This window comes from Hippopotamus amphibius, chromosome 2 (assembly GCF_030028045.1).
Source record: "Hippopotamus amphibius kiboko isolate mHipAmp2 chromosome 2, mHipAmp2.hap2, whole genome shotgun sequence".
Lineage (NCBI taxonomy): Eukaryota > Metazoa > Chordata > Mammalia > Artiodactyla > Hippopotamidae > Hippopotamus > Hippopotamus amphibius.
Window position 1 is genome coordinate 177676363 of NC_080187.1, and position 18500 is coordinate 177694862.

General features: G+C 40.2%; 1 protein-coding gene across 1 annotated transcript in view; it reads right to left on the reverse strand.

Moving 5' to 3' along the window:
• Positions 1 to 18500, reverse strand: part of RYR3 (ryanodine receptor 3) — a 361967-nt gene that overhangs the window by 213878 nt on the left and 129589 nt on the right. Inside the window, 2 exon segments of the mRNA XM_057721476.1 lie at positions 3279 to 3495; positions 13893 to 14085. Of these exon segments, the coding sequence (XP_057577459.1) occupies positions 3279 to 3495; positions 13893 to 14085 (410 nt within the window).

The window sequence follows — 18500 nt, forward strand, 5'->3', positions numbered from 1 at the left end:
CAAATGACGAAGACTTTCTCCTTGGATCAAGCTCTAGGCTGGTGCCTCTGAGCCATTTTTGCCTAGGTTTGATCCTTGAGCTTTGTCCTCAAGATCCCAATTTTACCTAGAATCTTGTTAAATCAGTTTAGCAACAATCCACACCCTTGAGATCTGATCACCCGCTATGTCTGACCAAATTTCTCCACCATCCTCCCCTAGGTGATATCAGATCACTTTGACCTGCCTTCGGTAAGAATGCTGTTAGATCAGTTTAGCAAGAATTCATCCCAACCCATGACGTTCCTCTTAGTAATTTTCCATCACTGATAGGCCCCCCCCACCCCCACCCCAAACCTGCTCCTTGACTGTAAATCCCACTTGCTTGTGTTGTATTCAGAACTGACCCAAGCTCTGTACTGGAGTTCCTTTTCCCTTATTGCCATCACTTCTAAGTAAAATCTGTTTTTACCCCTTTAACTGCTGTCCGGGTCTTAATACAAACTCCCTCAATATTTATCTTTCTGGAGTTAGCTCAAATGCCTTACCACCTTTAGGAAGTGGTTACCTTCAGGGAGAGTTTCTGTATGTTCTCCTGGTACCTTGCTCATCTCTCTCCACAGAGGTCACAAACATGACTCAAGTTTCTCTTTCTTTCCCCTCTTACTTTATTTTACCACTACCACAATAATAACAACAAACAATTATTACTATTTTCAATTATTAGTTGATAGCGCCTAATAAATGAGAGATTTCATATAAAAATCCAGATTTCTAATTTCTCTTGACTGGTTGAAGGATTGCTGACATTGGCCCCACACTTTTGCCTGGCAACTATCAGCTGAGGTTAAGAAATAGCCACCTGCTTTAGGAGGCCTGCATGCTGGACCTGTTTCCCTTCTGTATCACATCCCTGGCTCCTACAGCTCTCACTCTATTACAATAATTATTAGCGTTTCCACTATTTACAAAAATTCCAATTATTTTCAAGGAGGGGAGCTCATGGACAAAACATATATATATTTTTTGTAGAAAAAGTATATCAAATCAGTGATGTACAAGGAGACCACAGAGAAAAGTAGCAATAAAATAATTTAACTATGTGTCATAATCACTATTTACCTTTCAACTAATGACCCTCTTTTAAAAAAAAACCAGCTCATTGAAAAGTCAAAGTTAAGTGGCATGATGTTTTGATCAGGAGCAAAATGGGGAAAATTATTAGCAAACAATGACAACTATATTTGGGTTTGATTGGTTAACTAATATAATCTGTTAAAATTAAGTGCTCCTTAGTCAATCACAGCCTGAAAAGGGACTTCCACGTGGAGGAACCACACGCTTCAGCAAAAGGGGGAAATGTGGAAAGAAGTCTCCACAAACAATCCCACATCATAATTTCAGTGACCTCAATCAGTGACTACCTGCGATAGAGTAACATTGGCTTGATAACTGCCTCCTGGGTGTCCGGGGCCTGAGACTGAAGTCCCCGAGGAAGGCTGCTGGGAGCTGGGCTCCTCCCCCTCAGTGCTCAGCAAGGGCCTGGGGGCACTTCAAGCACTGGACACAGGTAGCACTGAAGGACAGGGATCTAGTCAACAATACTTCATCTGCAAACTGGTTAATGTGCCCCAGGCAGGATGGAGTTGACTTTGTGAGTATCTTGCATTTAACTTCCCCTTAGACAAGAATTTCACAGAATGATATATTCTAAAAAATTGCAAGGTCTCATTCAAAATAATAAACTGCACCTTTCCAATGAGAATGTCCTTATTATTTGATTCCCATCAACACTTCCCTCATTCCAGGGTCTATACAAATTCAGCTTTGGGTCCAGACATGAACATTCTTCTGGCTTGTTGATATATCTCCACTCTTTCCAAATCTTCAATTCTGTATATTTAGAAACTCTTCTCACTCTGGTCCAGACCTCCTTTCCTCCCTCATCAAAACTTCCCCTCATTCTTCTGAACTCTCTTTGAGTCTTGCTTCCTCCAGGAAGCCTTTCTGAGTAACACAGGCGTCTCTGATTACTTGGTAAGGAGGGAGCACAGAGAAGTAGGAATCATGCCCATGAGTACAACCTTTCCCTGCTTGGACACTAACCATCTTGAGTCCATGGAAAAGCTAGTTTAGTTCTCTGGCCCTCAAACTTCTTGTCTAAAATACACAGTGAGCAGATGATTCGATTCCTAGGATCACCCCTGGCTCACAAACTCCTATCTCATTTCCCATCAACGTTCTCAACTCCAACTACTTTCCTGGTGCTGTACTAAGCTCTGTGACACAGGCAGAGAGACACTGTGATTTCCAGTCAATGAGAATTCACAATCATTAGCAACAGGAGGTAAGAAGCAGATGCATGACCACTCACACAGAGCTGAATGTAATAGGGTTATATAGATATTATGGGAAAATACACACTAGAGGCCATCTACAGGTTAAAAGAGCCATATTTCTACAAACTATTACCCCAAGTGCCTCAGAGACAAGGTGGCTTTATTTTCTCTAACAAACACCTAGAATAGTGATGTGAATGCACTGGTGTGGTGGAGACACTGGAAAGCTGTTGTATGCCCCTCGTCATAACCGTGTGAACGTGTGCCTCTCAAAACAGAGACCCTGGGAAGGGAAAGAAAATGTCCACTTACCAGCACCTTCAAGTCCTCTATGCTCTCCCCTGTTGCTTTCAGTTTTACTTCCCACTCTTCTCCTACCTGCTCCTCCTCCTCCAAGCATCCGGCCACAGGAGAATACTCATTGCCACCTGTTCCTATTTTGTGTTTCTACCTCCAAGCCCTTATTTATCCCATTCCTGGTACCTCACCTCTTGGTGCCCCTCCCCATTTGAGTTTATTAAAGGTCCTGACTGAATGCCACCCTCTCTGCACAGATTTTTAGAAACATTCTAGCCTAAAGGATGTCTCTAGCATTTATCTGTGCATACGATCATTCTGCATATTACATTCAGACTTTAAAAAAAAATAACACATTTGCTTCTTATCTCTTCAACTTGGTTGTGAATTCCCAGAGAGTACTGACACACTTCTGCCTATGCCTCACAGAACCTAGTGCAGTGCCTTGCACGCAGCAAGTGCTTAACTTTTTCACCGGTTGCAAATCCTTCAAGAGCTCAATTTGCTGCATGTGGTGGAAACGAGAAGAATAATGGTTGTTCAAATATCACAACAATTCTGTAGAATCTATGATAAAAATGGTTCAAAGACAAAGCAGCAAGGAGGATTTAACCCTATTACGTCTTCTGCATGGGCTGCCTCCTGTTGGCAGCTTGCACCTACCTGACTGGTGTCTATGGGGCACGGGATGAAAGAGGCCTGGGAGAGAAACTGGGTGGTACCCAACAGATCTCGAACACCTTCAGCATCACGTTTATACTCTTTGACAGGCTCCAATCTCATCTTTTCTTTTGGAAGTAAGGCTTCGTAGCAAGGGGCATAGCCAGAGGGAGGCAGGAACTTAAATTCTCCGTGACGTCCACCCATCAGGAAACGTACCCTGTATTATTTAGAGAGACCAGGAAGAGAGAGGTTAAAAAAAAATGCCAGCCCAAATAAGTGAAAGTTAAAGATCAGCTCTCCCCACCCAAATTATTTTTCCAGGAAGTGAGTGATTTCAGATTCATCACAGCAAACACCGTAAAGTATGCAACAGAGCAGCAGAGAGAAAGCCGAGTGTCAATTCATACTGCCCATGATTTTCAGTTGACCATGGCAGCTAAGTTCTTAAAAATTAACTTATATATTAAAATCACTAGATTTTAAATACCAAGTTCATCCTTACTCTAGTAGGGGAATCATTACTATAGACAGTGTTACTATAGTTTGAAAAGAGTAACAGTAATAGTGATGATGACATTATTTTCTGAAAAGATCACATTGAAACTACAGGATGAGAACTTCAAGTCTTTTTTACATGAGAGAGATTGCTCACACAACAATGAAAGGAAACCTGATATAAATATTTGCAGAAAATAGGAAGTTCCTATTTAAGGTGCAGGTAAAAGATCAAGCAATACAAGAGTGTTAAACAGAAATGGTATACGTGCCAGGCGACCTTAATAGGAAAGAAACACTGCAGAGGCTGCAGTTCCCCAAAGTAGCCATATGTGGGCGACTGTGAGGAAGCACCAGCAGGTGGTTACAGCCAAGGGGGGTCAAATGGGCAACAAATGGGCATACTAGGGTCCCAGTGCCCTCCTGGGGGCTCCACCACCTTGCAGGCAGCCGGGCATGATGTCCTGGCTCCCTCCAGCAGTGCCCGCAGGGACCTCCCAAGGAAGAGGGAAGGACCCTTGCGGGTCCATGGTCATGGCAGTCACTAGTTACCAACAAAATGAAATCTTTCGATATTTTAATTCAGCATTCTGGTTGAATTTCAGCTCCATGTATATTGTTAGGTTAGGGTTAGAGCCCAAAGCTCCTCTGCAAGAAAGTGTATTATTTCACATGACCCTTCACAGGCTCTTAGGTTTGGGACTAGAAATATAGCTTTTGCAAATCAACTGCAACCATATTAAACTGATGAGAAAACATGACTGTAATTTTAAGTAATTAAGACATGGCAAGATATGAAGTCCTGTAGATCAACTATAATTTTACATAGGAAAAATCCATCCATACATACAGCAGCTACACGTATTCACTCCTTCCCTCTTTCCCTCTGAGTAACAACTATTTACCGAGCCCATAGGGCTTGCACTGTTCTCCATACTGGGGATTCAGCAATGAACAAAGAATGCCCTGTCCCTGGTGTCACAGAGCAAGCATCCAACGAGACAAAGAGGATAATAACTGATTGGGAGCCATCTGCTGAGGGAATAAAGAGGGAGACTGAGACAACTTGGGGAAGGAGGAGGGTTCTAGATTGGAGGCTAGAAAGGCTTCTCTGAGGGGGAGACATTTTTGTTAACCCCAAGGGAAAAGGAGGAGCCCGTGAGTTCAAAATCTGGAGGAAGAGGATTCCAAGTAGAGGGACAACATGTGCAAAGGCCCTGAGGTAGGGAAGAGCTTGGGTGGAGGGCAGTGTGAGTGAGAACACAGAGAGCCCAAGGGGCAAGAGATGAAGTGGCAGGGGGCAGGGCTAGATCAGGCAGGGTCTGTGAGTTGGGATTTTCTTCTAGGTGAGCAGCTTCTGAGGGATTTTAAGGAGAAATAATACAGAAATCTTCTAGCTGCTCTATGTAGACAGGTCTGGGGACCAATCAGGAGGCACTTGACGCCAATCTAGTCCCACTGAGAGATGAAGGGGGGTTAGACCAAGGTGATAAAGGCCAAGCTGGAGAGCAGCAATTAGATCCCAGTTTTGTTTTGGAATTCAGATTGTTCGGAGCTGGTGTGGGCCTGTGTGTGTGGAAGGGCGTGAGGTATATGTGGGAAAGGTTATGATCTAGCAAAGCTCTTACAGCAACGCTCTCCACTAGACCTCATGTCTTTTAACTGGAATATTCTGCTGGGGCAGCCTTGCAAGAGAGTCTCAGCGTTGGCTGAGTAATCGTGATTGGGTGCAGCCTAATGATAAAACTGGAAAATAAAAATCTCTCTGAGTAAAAGACATGAAGGTTTTTCCCCCCACTTCCCAATATAAACACATTCTTTATCCAAGCAGCATTTTATAAAATGCCATTTTAAAATTAATTACAGAAATCATATGAAGCCTCCCACTTTCCCATTTTAAAGTACTAAACAACGTTATAGAATTAGAACCACAATTGTCCCTTGTGAAAGTTCCTGCGTTAAATGCTATATAACAGGGCGCGGTCTATGTGTATTAAGAATATGAACAATGATATTAGAACAAAACTGAGTCATTAGCCTGTAATGTTACTAATTTAGTGAACCTTCAGGAAATAATGACTAAGCCTTAATATTTGTTGAAAACTTTCCAAAAGTCAGTTGCAACATAACATATTGTGTTACTGACGTGTTGAAACTATGGGATAAAATGAAATCATTTTGAGCAAAGAATTAGTGTGGGAAGTTTTCTGCTTTTCCATTCTCACTGATCATCCTTCCTGTGAAGAGCTGAATACCCAGGAGCTGGTACAGCAAGTGCATTCTTTGCTACTCACTAGTGTACGGATTCCAAGACCAAGTAAATGATTTCTTACGAGGACGTCTAGATGGACTTAATTATTCATAAGCTTTCTTGCCAGTTCTGTTAACTTTTAACATTTCTCTTATGCTTTAAAATTTGCTGTTGTCTTCTGGATAGATACCAAATCAAGAAGGTGCAAATCCATGTAGCACTGAGGGAGAACAATTCTTTTATATTCAGTCATTAAAAGGAGAATAATAATCTGGTTATACATCTTATCACCTCAAATGGCCACAAGGCAGCAAAATGAAAAATTAATGTAGCCAGAAATCAGTGTTTACTGCTTACTGAAGCATTCATCTTCCAATGCCATTATGTTGTGCTTCAGTGGGTAGAAGGAATGGTTCTGGGTGGCTTCCCAAGCCCTGCCAGACAGGAGCCCTGCTCCCCAGCAGGAGAGATTGGATGGGAGCCCGTGCGGGCACAACCCGCCATCTGTGGCTCCTTCCCTCACTGCCCAGAACCTGTGGGAAGGGCACCAACAAACCACCATCAGTACTGGTGATCCTCACGAACTCTCTCCGGGAAACCCAGACTGACCAGGTCAAAGGAAATAACTAGGGATAAAACATAGGCATCAAAAGAAAGGGATCAAAATAAAGAAATAAAATACCTGCAGCCCACTTTAGTTATCTGAGGATATTAAAATGGGATCCCCTTTGTCTCTATTTTATCAGAGGTTCCAGAGGCAAATGATTCAGAGGATGCCAATACTGTCTCATCCTGAAGGGAGGTGCTGGACCAACTACGAGGGCCCATCGGACCATTGTGAAGCCGGTGCAGCTTCAGCCCACCCCATCCCTCCACACTGATAAGACAGGTAAAGAATTCATTTGGAGAAAACTGTCAGGGAGAAAGGGATGGGAGTTCTTTCCCATCAGGAGTCAAATGAGGGCTTTAATGAACGAGTCAGAAACTTGCGAGTGTCCCCTGGAATGTAGTGAGGGACATGTTTGCCTAGTGACAGTGCAGGGCAGAGGGAGAGATGAGCCAGCTGCCAGCCATCAGAAAGGAACTCTGCCTGGAAAGGCAAACGACTGAGCAGAGACCAGAAACCCAGGGACTGGGGGAAGTAGGAGGCCCGCACAACCAGAGCGGGAGGGATGGGGGCGGTTTGGGGTCGGCCAGAAGGGAGCAGCCAGCACAGGTGGTAAAGCCAAGTGAAAAGAGCTGAAGCTGGATGCTTCTGGCCTGGGGCTCTCCAAGAAAGCTACAAAAGAGCCTCAGAAGAGAAAGATGCAGCAATTGTGGAACTGCTTCAAAAGGCCTGATGCCACAAGGCAGCTGCACCACTGCCACTGGATGTGCCCATCCCCCAGTCATCACGGATCTGGACTGGATCCTGGACCCTAGAGGGGACAGGAGCTGGCTAACTGAGGAGCAGTCCAATCTCAGTCCGACTGCAGGAGGAGTGCGGGAGGGCTCAAATATCAACGGGACACAAATCTGGAGTTTCTATACGACGCAAAAGATGGAATTTTTAAAGAAAAGTATTGGCAAGATGGTTCCTGGTCTTAAAAGAAGTAATAAAGTCTATAGAACCTGCCCAAGAACTTACCCAGGAGTCCAGAGAGTGGATTTGAAGAGAGGAAAAGAGAAACAACAAAGTTACACCTATCTAGTCTACTTCCAATAAATCTGTTACCTGGCACCTACTGTTTATCTTTTAAATCCTTTGCCTCATTCATCGATGAAAAGTTTCCAATTTGAACATAAACCTCTCTTCTCCGGGTTCTTCTGCCTGCTCCTTAGGTTCCACTGAATCTCTCAGCATCACAAAAAAATGTTAAATTGAAAATAAAAAGATAATTTAAGAACAGAGCTCATTAAAGTTAGTTTTTCTTTATCTTCCAATTTTTCTCTACATTAATAGATTTAAAAAATCAATTTCATTAATCAATTTAATTTCTTTCACTAAAGCACTTGTGTCATCTTCTGGGGTTCTTCGTATAACTCAGACATGCCATCAGCTCTCCAAGGTCTTTTTCTTCCTAAAATGATTACAGTGAGTGACTATGTCCTTAGATTTCTCCACTTTAGAGATGAGCAATAGCTTCAGTAATAGCCGCCTGGGAGTAGTGAAGTTTGAGGATGTGTAGAGGAATTTTTTATTTACTAGACTAATTTTAAAAACAGAGAAAATTGCATTGAAACATCCCTACTAGCATTTCCAATTTCATCTTTTGAGATCTGTGCATTTTTGCTTGCTAATTTGCGGAAGAGATGATGAGAATACCTATCACAAATCCCCAAGTTTAAACGACTCTCCCATGAATAAAAAAGAGAGTAAAAATCAAGATGAACCTTTGCTATCCTCAAAAAGGATGACTAGGTTTCCTTATTCGTAGCGTACTAGCAAACTGTGAAATTATTTTAGTCTTACTAGATGTCTCATTATTCTTCTTGAATCCCTCCCAGGAGTTAAGATACTGTTCCAAAGAAGAAAAGGATACAGGCTGTGGTTAGGAGGAGAAAGAATTAGCGAGCTTTTGCTGACCTGAATTCAACTCATAAGTCATGATTCATAATTGCATCTTTAGTCCATATCGCTAAGACGGGAGAACAATTTGAGTTATGAACGTTCCCACATCATATTTCTTTCTGGCCAGCGTTTGATGAAAGCTCAGGGCAATCCAGCCAGCGCTCATCATGTTCTCTGCAGAAGTATATTTATCTCAGTAATAATTTCCACAGCATTGACCACAGCAAGCTGGAAATAGCTAAGCTATTGGTTACCTGAATTTTAGCCAAGTCTGGTGGATACCAACAGAAAACAAACAGCAACTGCAAATACCAACCATCCTTGGATAGTGTTGTTTTTATAAATGAGAATGGGCTGGTAAATGAGTTACATAAGAAGATTACGTAGATCTATGGGGAATTTAACCACAGCTATAAAATATATTCTATGATAGTGACTAACATCAACTTTACGCAAAACTAAAAGTAGCACCCAAATTTCACTACACACTGCAGCTTCTGGGTCATGTTCCCCCTGTGGCCCACACCATCATGTCATTTGGCAGGGTGAGATTACCTTTTAATAAGAGCTTCCTGGCATCTAGGTAATTCAACCTTTTGGGTGGGCGCCAAGGTACACATGCCTCATCCCAAATTCTGTCCCAGAACTAATAGGGTTGTTACATTGAGGGCCTATTACACTAATAATACCCTCCACAAACAAACCACAGCGAGAAGGAAACTAAGGAGGCACATTCATAATTGAAAAGAGAGCACTTATTGATTTGTGGATTTTCTTAGTAATTACTCTTGCTGCTTTTGACTTCACTGTGGGTAAATCTAATTGAAAAAGATTTTTGCTCTCCGATGACTCTGGTAGGGACATCCTAATCAGCTGTTATTAACAACACAGTTTGTAATTATAAAAATAATTGTGGGGTCACAAATTCAACATGACGACCTCAGTAAAGACCGTTAAAGAGGAGGAAATGGGGCTGTAAGAGAGAAATCTAATTTAGAGACCAGACAGAAGAGTAAACATGAGAAACAACTCTGAATGCTTGTATGATGGGATAAGAATCTCTTTCTCAATAGGAATAACCTCGCACCTTGCCGGGAGAGATGCTATAAAACCAGAGAAGTACTTGACTATATTGGGTGAAAACAATAATTTCTTTTCAATTTTGTTATTAAACACATTTATTTTCAATAAAATACTTTAATTAACTTGGAATTAATATCCTGCTTTCTCTTTCTAGCCTTCTGCACAATTGAACTAAAGCAGTACAGAGAAGAAGTGCTGGGTTTCAGTATCAAATCATATTTTACCAGTTGATGTAAGAGTAAGTACTGGTATGTTGATCTGATTTGCTCATAAGTGAAAATAAATGAATTGGCAACTCCAACACAGGACCAGCATTGACCCTGAGCAAAGACATTGTGTGATGGACTGGATGTATTTCAGTAAAACGTATTTTCCAGGTATGCAACCAACTGTGATTCCATCTCTCCTCAGGCCATATCATGTTTGGAGAAGCAAAGACGAGAATATGTCACAGGTGATATTTTCCTGACAGAAAGGAAGCTTAAGAGACATCAAGCCTCTGGTACCACTCTTCAGCTTACACTCATTCAATTGCTATAACCAAGAGGTTCTTAGGTTTAAGGTGCTAACTTTTCAAGTCAACACATCTGAACCCCCAGTTCTTAAATTCTCTCAGCAGCTGTGCCTTCTAAGTGGGTTGGACACCTCATTGTTCTTATCTTGGCAGTCTGCTTCTCTTCTCCTGTGCACTGAGAAGGATGCATGATCCCCTGACCCAGACACAAGATACGAGCAACATCTCCTACACAGGAGTAACTTTCAGCCCCTTATCTCTTCACCTGTTAGCTGTAATCTTTGCCAAGAGATTTCAAAAAATCCCAACAACAACAAAAATGTACACACTCAAAAATCCTATCACATTGCTCTGACGGAGATCAGATGGATGAATTAATGATTAAAAATCATGCAACATGTGAGATCGGATGTACTGTTTGCTAAACAGAATACAAAGAAAAGTCTATCAGCCAGCAGACTGGAAAAGATCTCTTCTCCGGAGATTTGACTTCTAGCTAAGCACTTCTCTCAGATGAGATGCTTGGGAAGTAGGTGGGCTTTCTCTGAAAATTAGTGAGACCCAGTGAGTAGCATATGGTCAAAACAAAGAAAAAAGGGAAGGGCACTGATGCTGGCTGACCAAGGCCATTCACTATCCAGATAAATGCGGTCCTGAGAACTGACTGCTTGGTGAACTTGCTTCTCCAGAGAAGGCACTGAGCCAACAGATGGATGATGGCAATGCTGTTATGTCGGATTTAGATTTTTGCTCATTCTCCTTGCCCCCAGGGAATGGGGTAGGGAAGATGTACGACAGGACTTGCACTGGTTTTTCCCCGGATTGCCAGAGGGTCTTTGTTCCAATCAGTTTTCTTTGTGTTTACAGTGCCTCTGTCTTTCAATAATGCCTCTTGTTTTCTACATGCTCCTTATGGATAGCAACAGAAATGATACATTATGTCACACTTCAAAAGAGAGAACTGGGGTGCAACTGTCATGGGAATATTCTCAGCACAGAGAAACACAGGTAAGGAACTCTCAACTCTTCCGAGTATAGTTCCTACCGTTGATGTTACAGTCTCTGGCTTGAACCTGTGAGGCGCAGATTTACAGCCCTAGTAAAGTTTTACTACAATGGTTCTCCATTTGTTACAAGAACCTCAAACAATGAAAATGCTTAATTTCAGTGTGTTATATCCATCTACATGGGTATGTTTATAAATATGCCTCTGTGTGTGTGTATGCATGTAGGTATGTGTATACTGTGTTACTATGTATGTTTGCAAACATACATTACAGGTGTACCCTGGAGATATTGTGAGTTGGGTTCCAGGCATCACAATAAAACAAGCATTACCATAAAGTGAGTCACATGAATATTTTGGTTTCCCAGTGCATATAAAAGCTATGTTTATACTATACTGCAGTCTGTTAAGTGCACAAAAGCATTCTGTATAAAAAAAACCAATGTGCATACATTAATTTAAAAAAAATGCTTTTGGAAAAATGGCATCAATAGACTTGCTCGGTGCAGGGTTGCTACAAACCTGCAATTTGTAAAAATCACAATAAAACAAAGCACAATGCGGTACAGCTGTACCGTATACCATGTATGTTTGCATATCTGTGTCAAATTCCAAAGGTCAATATCGAATCAAAGGATAATTCTTTATTCCTAAATACTTTATTTAATTGAAACAAAATGAAAATTTTATCCTTTTTTGGAAAACACATGAATATATCTTGATTTATCAATCTTCAGGAGGTACTGAGACCTATCACAGTGGTATCACTCTGGACGTCCCATCACTTGGGTACTAGAAGCTCTCAGATGGAGTTTTTGTGGTCCCAGCTCTAAATGTCTGCTCTCCACAACTCTCCTCTTTTCATGGCCCTTTCCAATGGAAACCGGCGTGATTCTAATTGTATTGACTCTAGCTTCCCACTCAGTAAATTATTATCTCCTTAACAAGCAGGGATCAAGAATGCCTAAGAAAATTTTGCAACAAAAGAGCTATAATGAGGTCTTGCCTTATATATGTTAAAATGTATTGTCAGACTAAAATAATTAATACAGCATCCAACTAGTACAAGGAAAGGAGTAGAACAACATACACAACAGTTGGCAACAGGATGAAGAAAAATACATGCATGGTACAAGCCCAATTTAATGAAAATTATCGAGATGTATAAATAAAAAGGTAATGTGATTATCTCTGGGTGGTACAATTATGGGCTCGGTATTTATTTATTTTTTGACTTGCATTACTTTTGTAAAAGGGAAAAAATAGGAAAAAACTAAGTATAAAAAGGTAAATCACAAGCTGGGAAAGATATAATAGTTGAAAATAATAATAGTTTAAAAATCTTAACATAAAAAAAATTGCCCCCCAAATTAATACCGGATAGGCAGAGGATACAGAATTTTAAAAAATGTTGGGTTGAAATAATACGTCAGGACAATAAGCATAAAAAATGTATAACTACATCAGTAATCAAATAGGAATCCAAACTTTAAGATACAATTTTCTTAAATTAATAAAAATTAAAAATAACCAACAGCAGTAAAAGTTCATGAGGACCCAATCAGTTGGGTATTCCCATACGTTACTTTAAACCATACTACAGTCCCAAATTCTTTATCTGAAATTTTTGGAGCTGTGTTTCAGACTTCAGAATTCTTTATATTTTAAAAAAGATAGAAGATAAGACAGGCCGTATATTTTAAATAGAACCTCCAGCTAGGTGAGAGGCCGTACCCCATAATCAAACACAGTAATATTTTTGCAGTTAAGCATGTAAATATTCACAAGAAATGGAATACATGAAAAACTGAAAACAGCCTCATTTCTGTTGATGACAGTATTTGCCACAAAATGAGTTCAGGTCAGATTTTGTGGTGAAATAAGAAAAAAATGTATGGTTTTCAGAGCTTTTTAGATTTCAGAATTGTTGATAGTGAATTCTGAACTGTTCATACAATCTTCCCGAAAATCTCTTTGGCCACATGATTACAAATTTAGACTTAAAAAAATTATACCTTTTGACCTACTTCTGGGAGGAACTAAACAGAAATGCCAACAGAGTTATCCTCACGGATGTTCATGATAATTTCATTTATAACAATAAAAATAAAATCAGCGTGAAAGTCTAACACAAAGTAATGGTTATATTATGGGACAGTGAAATAAAAGGAGAGTATTGGCCCTAAAAAATCGTTTTGAGGAGGATACTTAATAACTTAGGAAAAGGCTCAGTACTTATTGCTGAATGAAAATAATCAAGACATAAAACCTCATATTTAGTGTAATGTCAATTAAGAAATACATATATGTGTAATATAAAAGACGAAGAAAATACAGCAAAATATTAATAGAGATTATGGCTAAATTTTGGGATTATGGGTGATAGTTATTGTCTTATTTATAGCTGTATCTTTCAAAATTTTTATAATGAGCATAAAATACTTTTTATAATTATTAAGGTAATTTTCTACATAGCATTTATCTTATTCATCTTACTATGTATCGGAGGATGTTACATAAACCCTGGCAGGAGGTTTGTGTCCAGCAAGTATATACATGTGACTAATTGCTCCTCCCCTTCCACCATGGCTTTCTTGGGGGAGTTTGGCTCCTGCGCAGAAGCCGTGAAGGAGATTACCATGCTCTCCAGCTCACAGGAGTGGTGGGGAGGTGGGGGAACAGCTACTCTCCATGAAATCACAGCCATAACTTACTTGACACCTGCTGAAAAGCTCACCACAGGGAAGAAGAGCCCATCTGTGTTGAAGTTCTCAAACATCCCCTGCACAGGCTGCCCGTTGATGCGGAAAGAGATGCTGGGTGCTCCCAGGTCCAGGCAACAGCTCACCACGTCGTCCGACTTCAGGAGGTGCTGGTTGATGGAGGCCACGGCTCTGGGTATGCGGCCTGGTGAGCAAAGAACAGGGACAAGGCGTGTGGGACTCTGGAGAAATGCTCACAGGCCACCTGTGGGAGGTGGGGAGGGAGGATGGCACAGAGGAGGTCTGGATATGCCGTTGCATTTGAGATGCAACTTTGCTTTTCCCGCGTGAGGTGAGCAATGAGAAATGGTTTCCTAAGCTTTGTGAAAATGGCCAGCCCAAGATGAGATGCGTCCCAGAGGAAACTCTCAAGCTGCCAGCAATGAGAACAATAAGAACTCAACTTGTTCAACGTGTGCTCAGATTCTGGCCTGGTGTCTGATGTAACGGGCAAACCACTTTGCTGGGTGTGGCTCCTAGAGAGTGTGTGTTTATTCATAGATGCCCAAAGACCTTGCTTTCTTCTATTTCCCCTAAAAGATGTGGCCACCTCAGCAATGGATGCAGGAACCATCCAGGTGAGTAAGAGCAAGGCCATCCAGCCACAAAACACTGCAGCATAGTTTGCTTACTGTTTTTAAAGAATTTTATTACTTCAGTGAGGCAGAGAAACACATTGTCAGTTATATGCTGTATTGGTTGACTTCTTTTGTTGTTGCCTACCCTTCATAAGATGATTTGTCGTTTCTTGACCTAACTTAAAGTAGTGAGAAAACCATCTCTTAGGTTTTCTATGTCACACCACTCCATTTTGGAAGTTCTGGAAGTAAGTTATCATAACCACTCTGACCATCCCACTACCAAGTTTTCAGTTCCATTGGGAAGGGAGTAAAAAAGAGGCAAAAGTTAGGTATTAAATGGGGTTTTAAGTAAAACATTTATAAAGATACATCTTGGGTTTTGATCATGGAAGCAATAAGCAATACACATTCATTAGAAATGTTAATTGTTTATACAGAAAAGTATAAACAAGGAAAAAATGTTACAATGAAATTTTTTTGACTTTTTCACATATATGTAAATATTCACCCAAACTGGGATATTGTAGGTTTTTTAAACTTGTTTTTTCTACTTATCACATTGCAGATATTTGATTGTATAATGGAATATTCATTAGAAACTAGATTTTAATGGCTTCATATGCCATGAAAAGGCAATTTAAAAAAGTCCTCTCAAGATGAGTATGCGAGTTTTCATAAATTTTGTGCATATATCTATGCTATGCAATATTTCTAATCTCAGTTTAGAACGCTTTTTTCAGTGGTTACTGCTATTCTAGTAATAGATTCCAAACTAAGTGGTGGATTTTAAAACAGTGAAACTACTACATTCTCCTTAATAAAAAAAATTTAGGTAACCCCTTGTGGTTATTTTGGGTGATTGACAAAATCGTATTGTATTCTCTCCCACCCTTCCACAAACAGTAAGGAGGCTCTATACTCTGTTAGATACTGTACTTGGGGCTGGGGGTCAAAGCAGAGGATCCAGTTCCTGGTCTTAAGAAATCCATAGTCTGGTGGGAAATAAACATTCAAATAAAGAACTACAAGTCAGTATAACTTTTGGAATGAAGGTGTACATGACGTGATGCCTTTTGAGGTAGAAGAAGGTGTGAAGTCAGCCTGAGAGTATATAACAAGTTAAAACTTAAAGAATGAAAGTTTCACTAGGTAAATGAGAAAGAAAAGAGCATTCCAGACAGAAGGAACAGCTTATGCAAAAGGAGTGTATGAGGGTATGACATCTGCAGAACGGCTAGAGTTTACTGAAGCTGGAACGTAGGGGTTAATGGGGGCTTGGTGGGGGTGGTCGGGGAACAAAGAATGTAGAACATGGACCACCAGCACTGTAACAGCAGAACAGTACCTAATATATTCAATGTATAATGGCAAATTAGCCTGGGATGGCCTCAGACTGTTTTTGTAGCTTTATACCTTGTTTCATTACTGAGATGAAGAATGACTTCCTCATTGTGGGACCCACAGTCAACACTATTTAAAACAAAACAAATCTAAGCAAACTTGACAAGTGTGTAGGTTTGATACCTTTCCAATATTTGCAGTTGACAAGACTGAGTCCTCTAAGCTGAGTTTAGATACCCTAGGGTCCCAGAATCTTTCCTTCCTTATCATATTCAAGTCTGTCATGAAGGGAACCTATGCTGTTAAAACTCAGCAAACTTTGCCATAATTGTCTCATTCTTAAGAGCTTTTGTTTTCCCACTAAAAACCAATCTTTCCTGCTTCAACTGTTTCTTTTTCAATTAGCTAAACTTCTAGAAAATATCACTGTAGTCATTTGAACAAATCCCAAGAAATTTCCATGAATTTGGGAAAACCAGGAAATAATTGAAATGCTGGGTTGGACAACTACTTTCAAAAGTATCCAGATCCCTACTGGATAAAAATACATATCACTTATATGTGGAATCTAAAAAATGATAGAAATGAACTAATTTACAAAACAGACTCACAGAAAACAAACTTACGTTTACCAAAGGGGAAAGAAAGGTGGGGGAGAGGGATAAATTATGAGGTTGGGATTAACATATACACACTACTGTATATAGAATAGATAATCAACAAGGACCTACTGTATAGCACAGGGAACTCTACTCAATACTCTGTAATAATCTATATGGGAAAAGAACCTGAAAAAGAATGGATATATGCATATGTATAACTAAATCACTTTGCTGTATACCTGAAGTACAACACTGTAAATCAATTATACTGCAATATAAAACAAAAAATTTTTTAAATAAAAAAAGACTATTACATTTAAAAAAAAGGGCAAAGGGCCTGAATAGACATTCCTTTAAAGAATATATACAAAAGGCCAACAAGTACCTGAAAAGATGCTAAACATTGCCAATCATCAGGGATATGCAAATTAAAACTGTGATGAGATACCATCTCACGTCTATTAGAGTGGCCATCATTGAGAAGACAAGAGATAACAAATGCTGGCGTGGATATGGAGAAGAGGGAGCCCTTGTAAACCGGTACAGCCACTAAGGAAAAATTTGTGGAGGATCCTCAAAAAATTAAAAACAGAACTACCATATAACCCAGCAATTCCACTTCTGGGGATATATCCAAAGGAAAGGCAAGCACTAACTTGAAAATATATTTGCACCTCCGTGTTCATAGCAGCATTGTTACAATAGCCAAGACACGGAGGCAACCTAAGTGTCCACAGATGGATGAATGGATAAAGAAATTGTCATATATATATAAGCACACACAAAGGAATACTATTCAGCCATAAAAAAACAAGGAACTCTCACCATTTGGAATAGTATGGATGGACCTTGAAGGCAGTATGCTAAGTGAGATAAGTCAGACAGAGAAAGACAAATACTGTATGATCTCACTTACATGTGGAATCTAAAACAAACAGACAAAAAACCAAACTCAGAAAAAAAGAGATCAAACTTGCGTTTAGCACAGGCAGAGGGAGGGGGGAAGGGGAATTGGAGCAAGGTGATGTAAAGGTACAAACTTCCAGTTATGAGATAAATAAGTACTAGGGATATAATGCACAGTACGATGACTGCAGCTAACACTGCTGTATGATATATAAAAAAGTTATTAAGAGAGTGAATCCTAAGAGTTCTAATCACAAGGAGAAAGTTTCCTTTTTTTTTTATTGTATCTATATGAGGAGATGGATATTAGTCGAACCTATTGTGGTCATCATTTCACAATATATGTAAATCAAACCATCATGCTGTCCGCCTTTAACTTATACAGTGATGTATGTTAATTATTTCTCAATAAAACTGAGGAGGGGGGACATTTCCCCCCTCTCTGCATAATTTCCATTTCAAAAAAATACAAATGAGAATAACTTTTACCTTTCTGAAATCCACATTAATTAGGACACAACTGACAGTGTTGAATTGTGACTCCAGGGCCCTCTCGTCCCACCCTCTCAGAATTCACTGTTGGCTTCTGTGCCAGTCTGAGCCTCAGCCAGGAAAGACAAAGAGCAGCCTTCACGAGGGATGCTCTTCATACAGCAGTGCTTTGATGCCATCAGAGGCCGAGTTCTGAGCTTTATTTAGCCTTCAATACGCCATAGCATCAAGTGCCTTCCTGAGGAAGGATGGCTGGGAGAATCTCTCCTGTCCAGTCTGCTCTCTCATTTGAAGACCACCACCAGGATGAGCAATTAGGTCCTTGTGGTCAAGGACAGTGCCTTTTATCTCCCTTATTCTAAGAGACTGGGTGCCTACTAGAAATTGCTGTTGGAACACTTGATAAGAGCGTCTATAGGCAAATTGAAATCATAGTCTGAGCCTATATTTAAAACATATAGAGAATATAGAGTTGGGACCAATATCCAGAAACTGAAGGAATACTGTGGATAATCACTGGCTATAAAGCGTACACTTAGCAAGTGCTTAGAGCAATGTAATGGGAAGTCTATTTGAATAAAAGAGTCCATTTCATACAACATTCATGTTGTAAAAGGTCATCTGATAAAGTACACCTA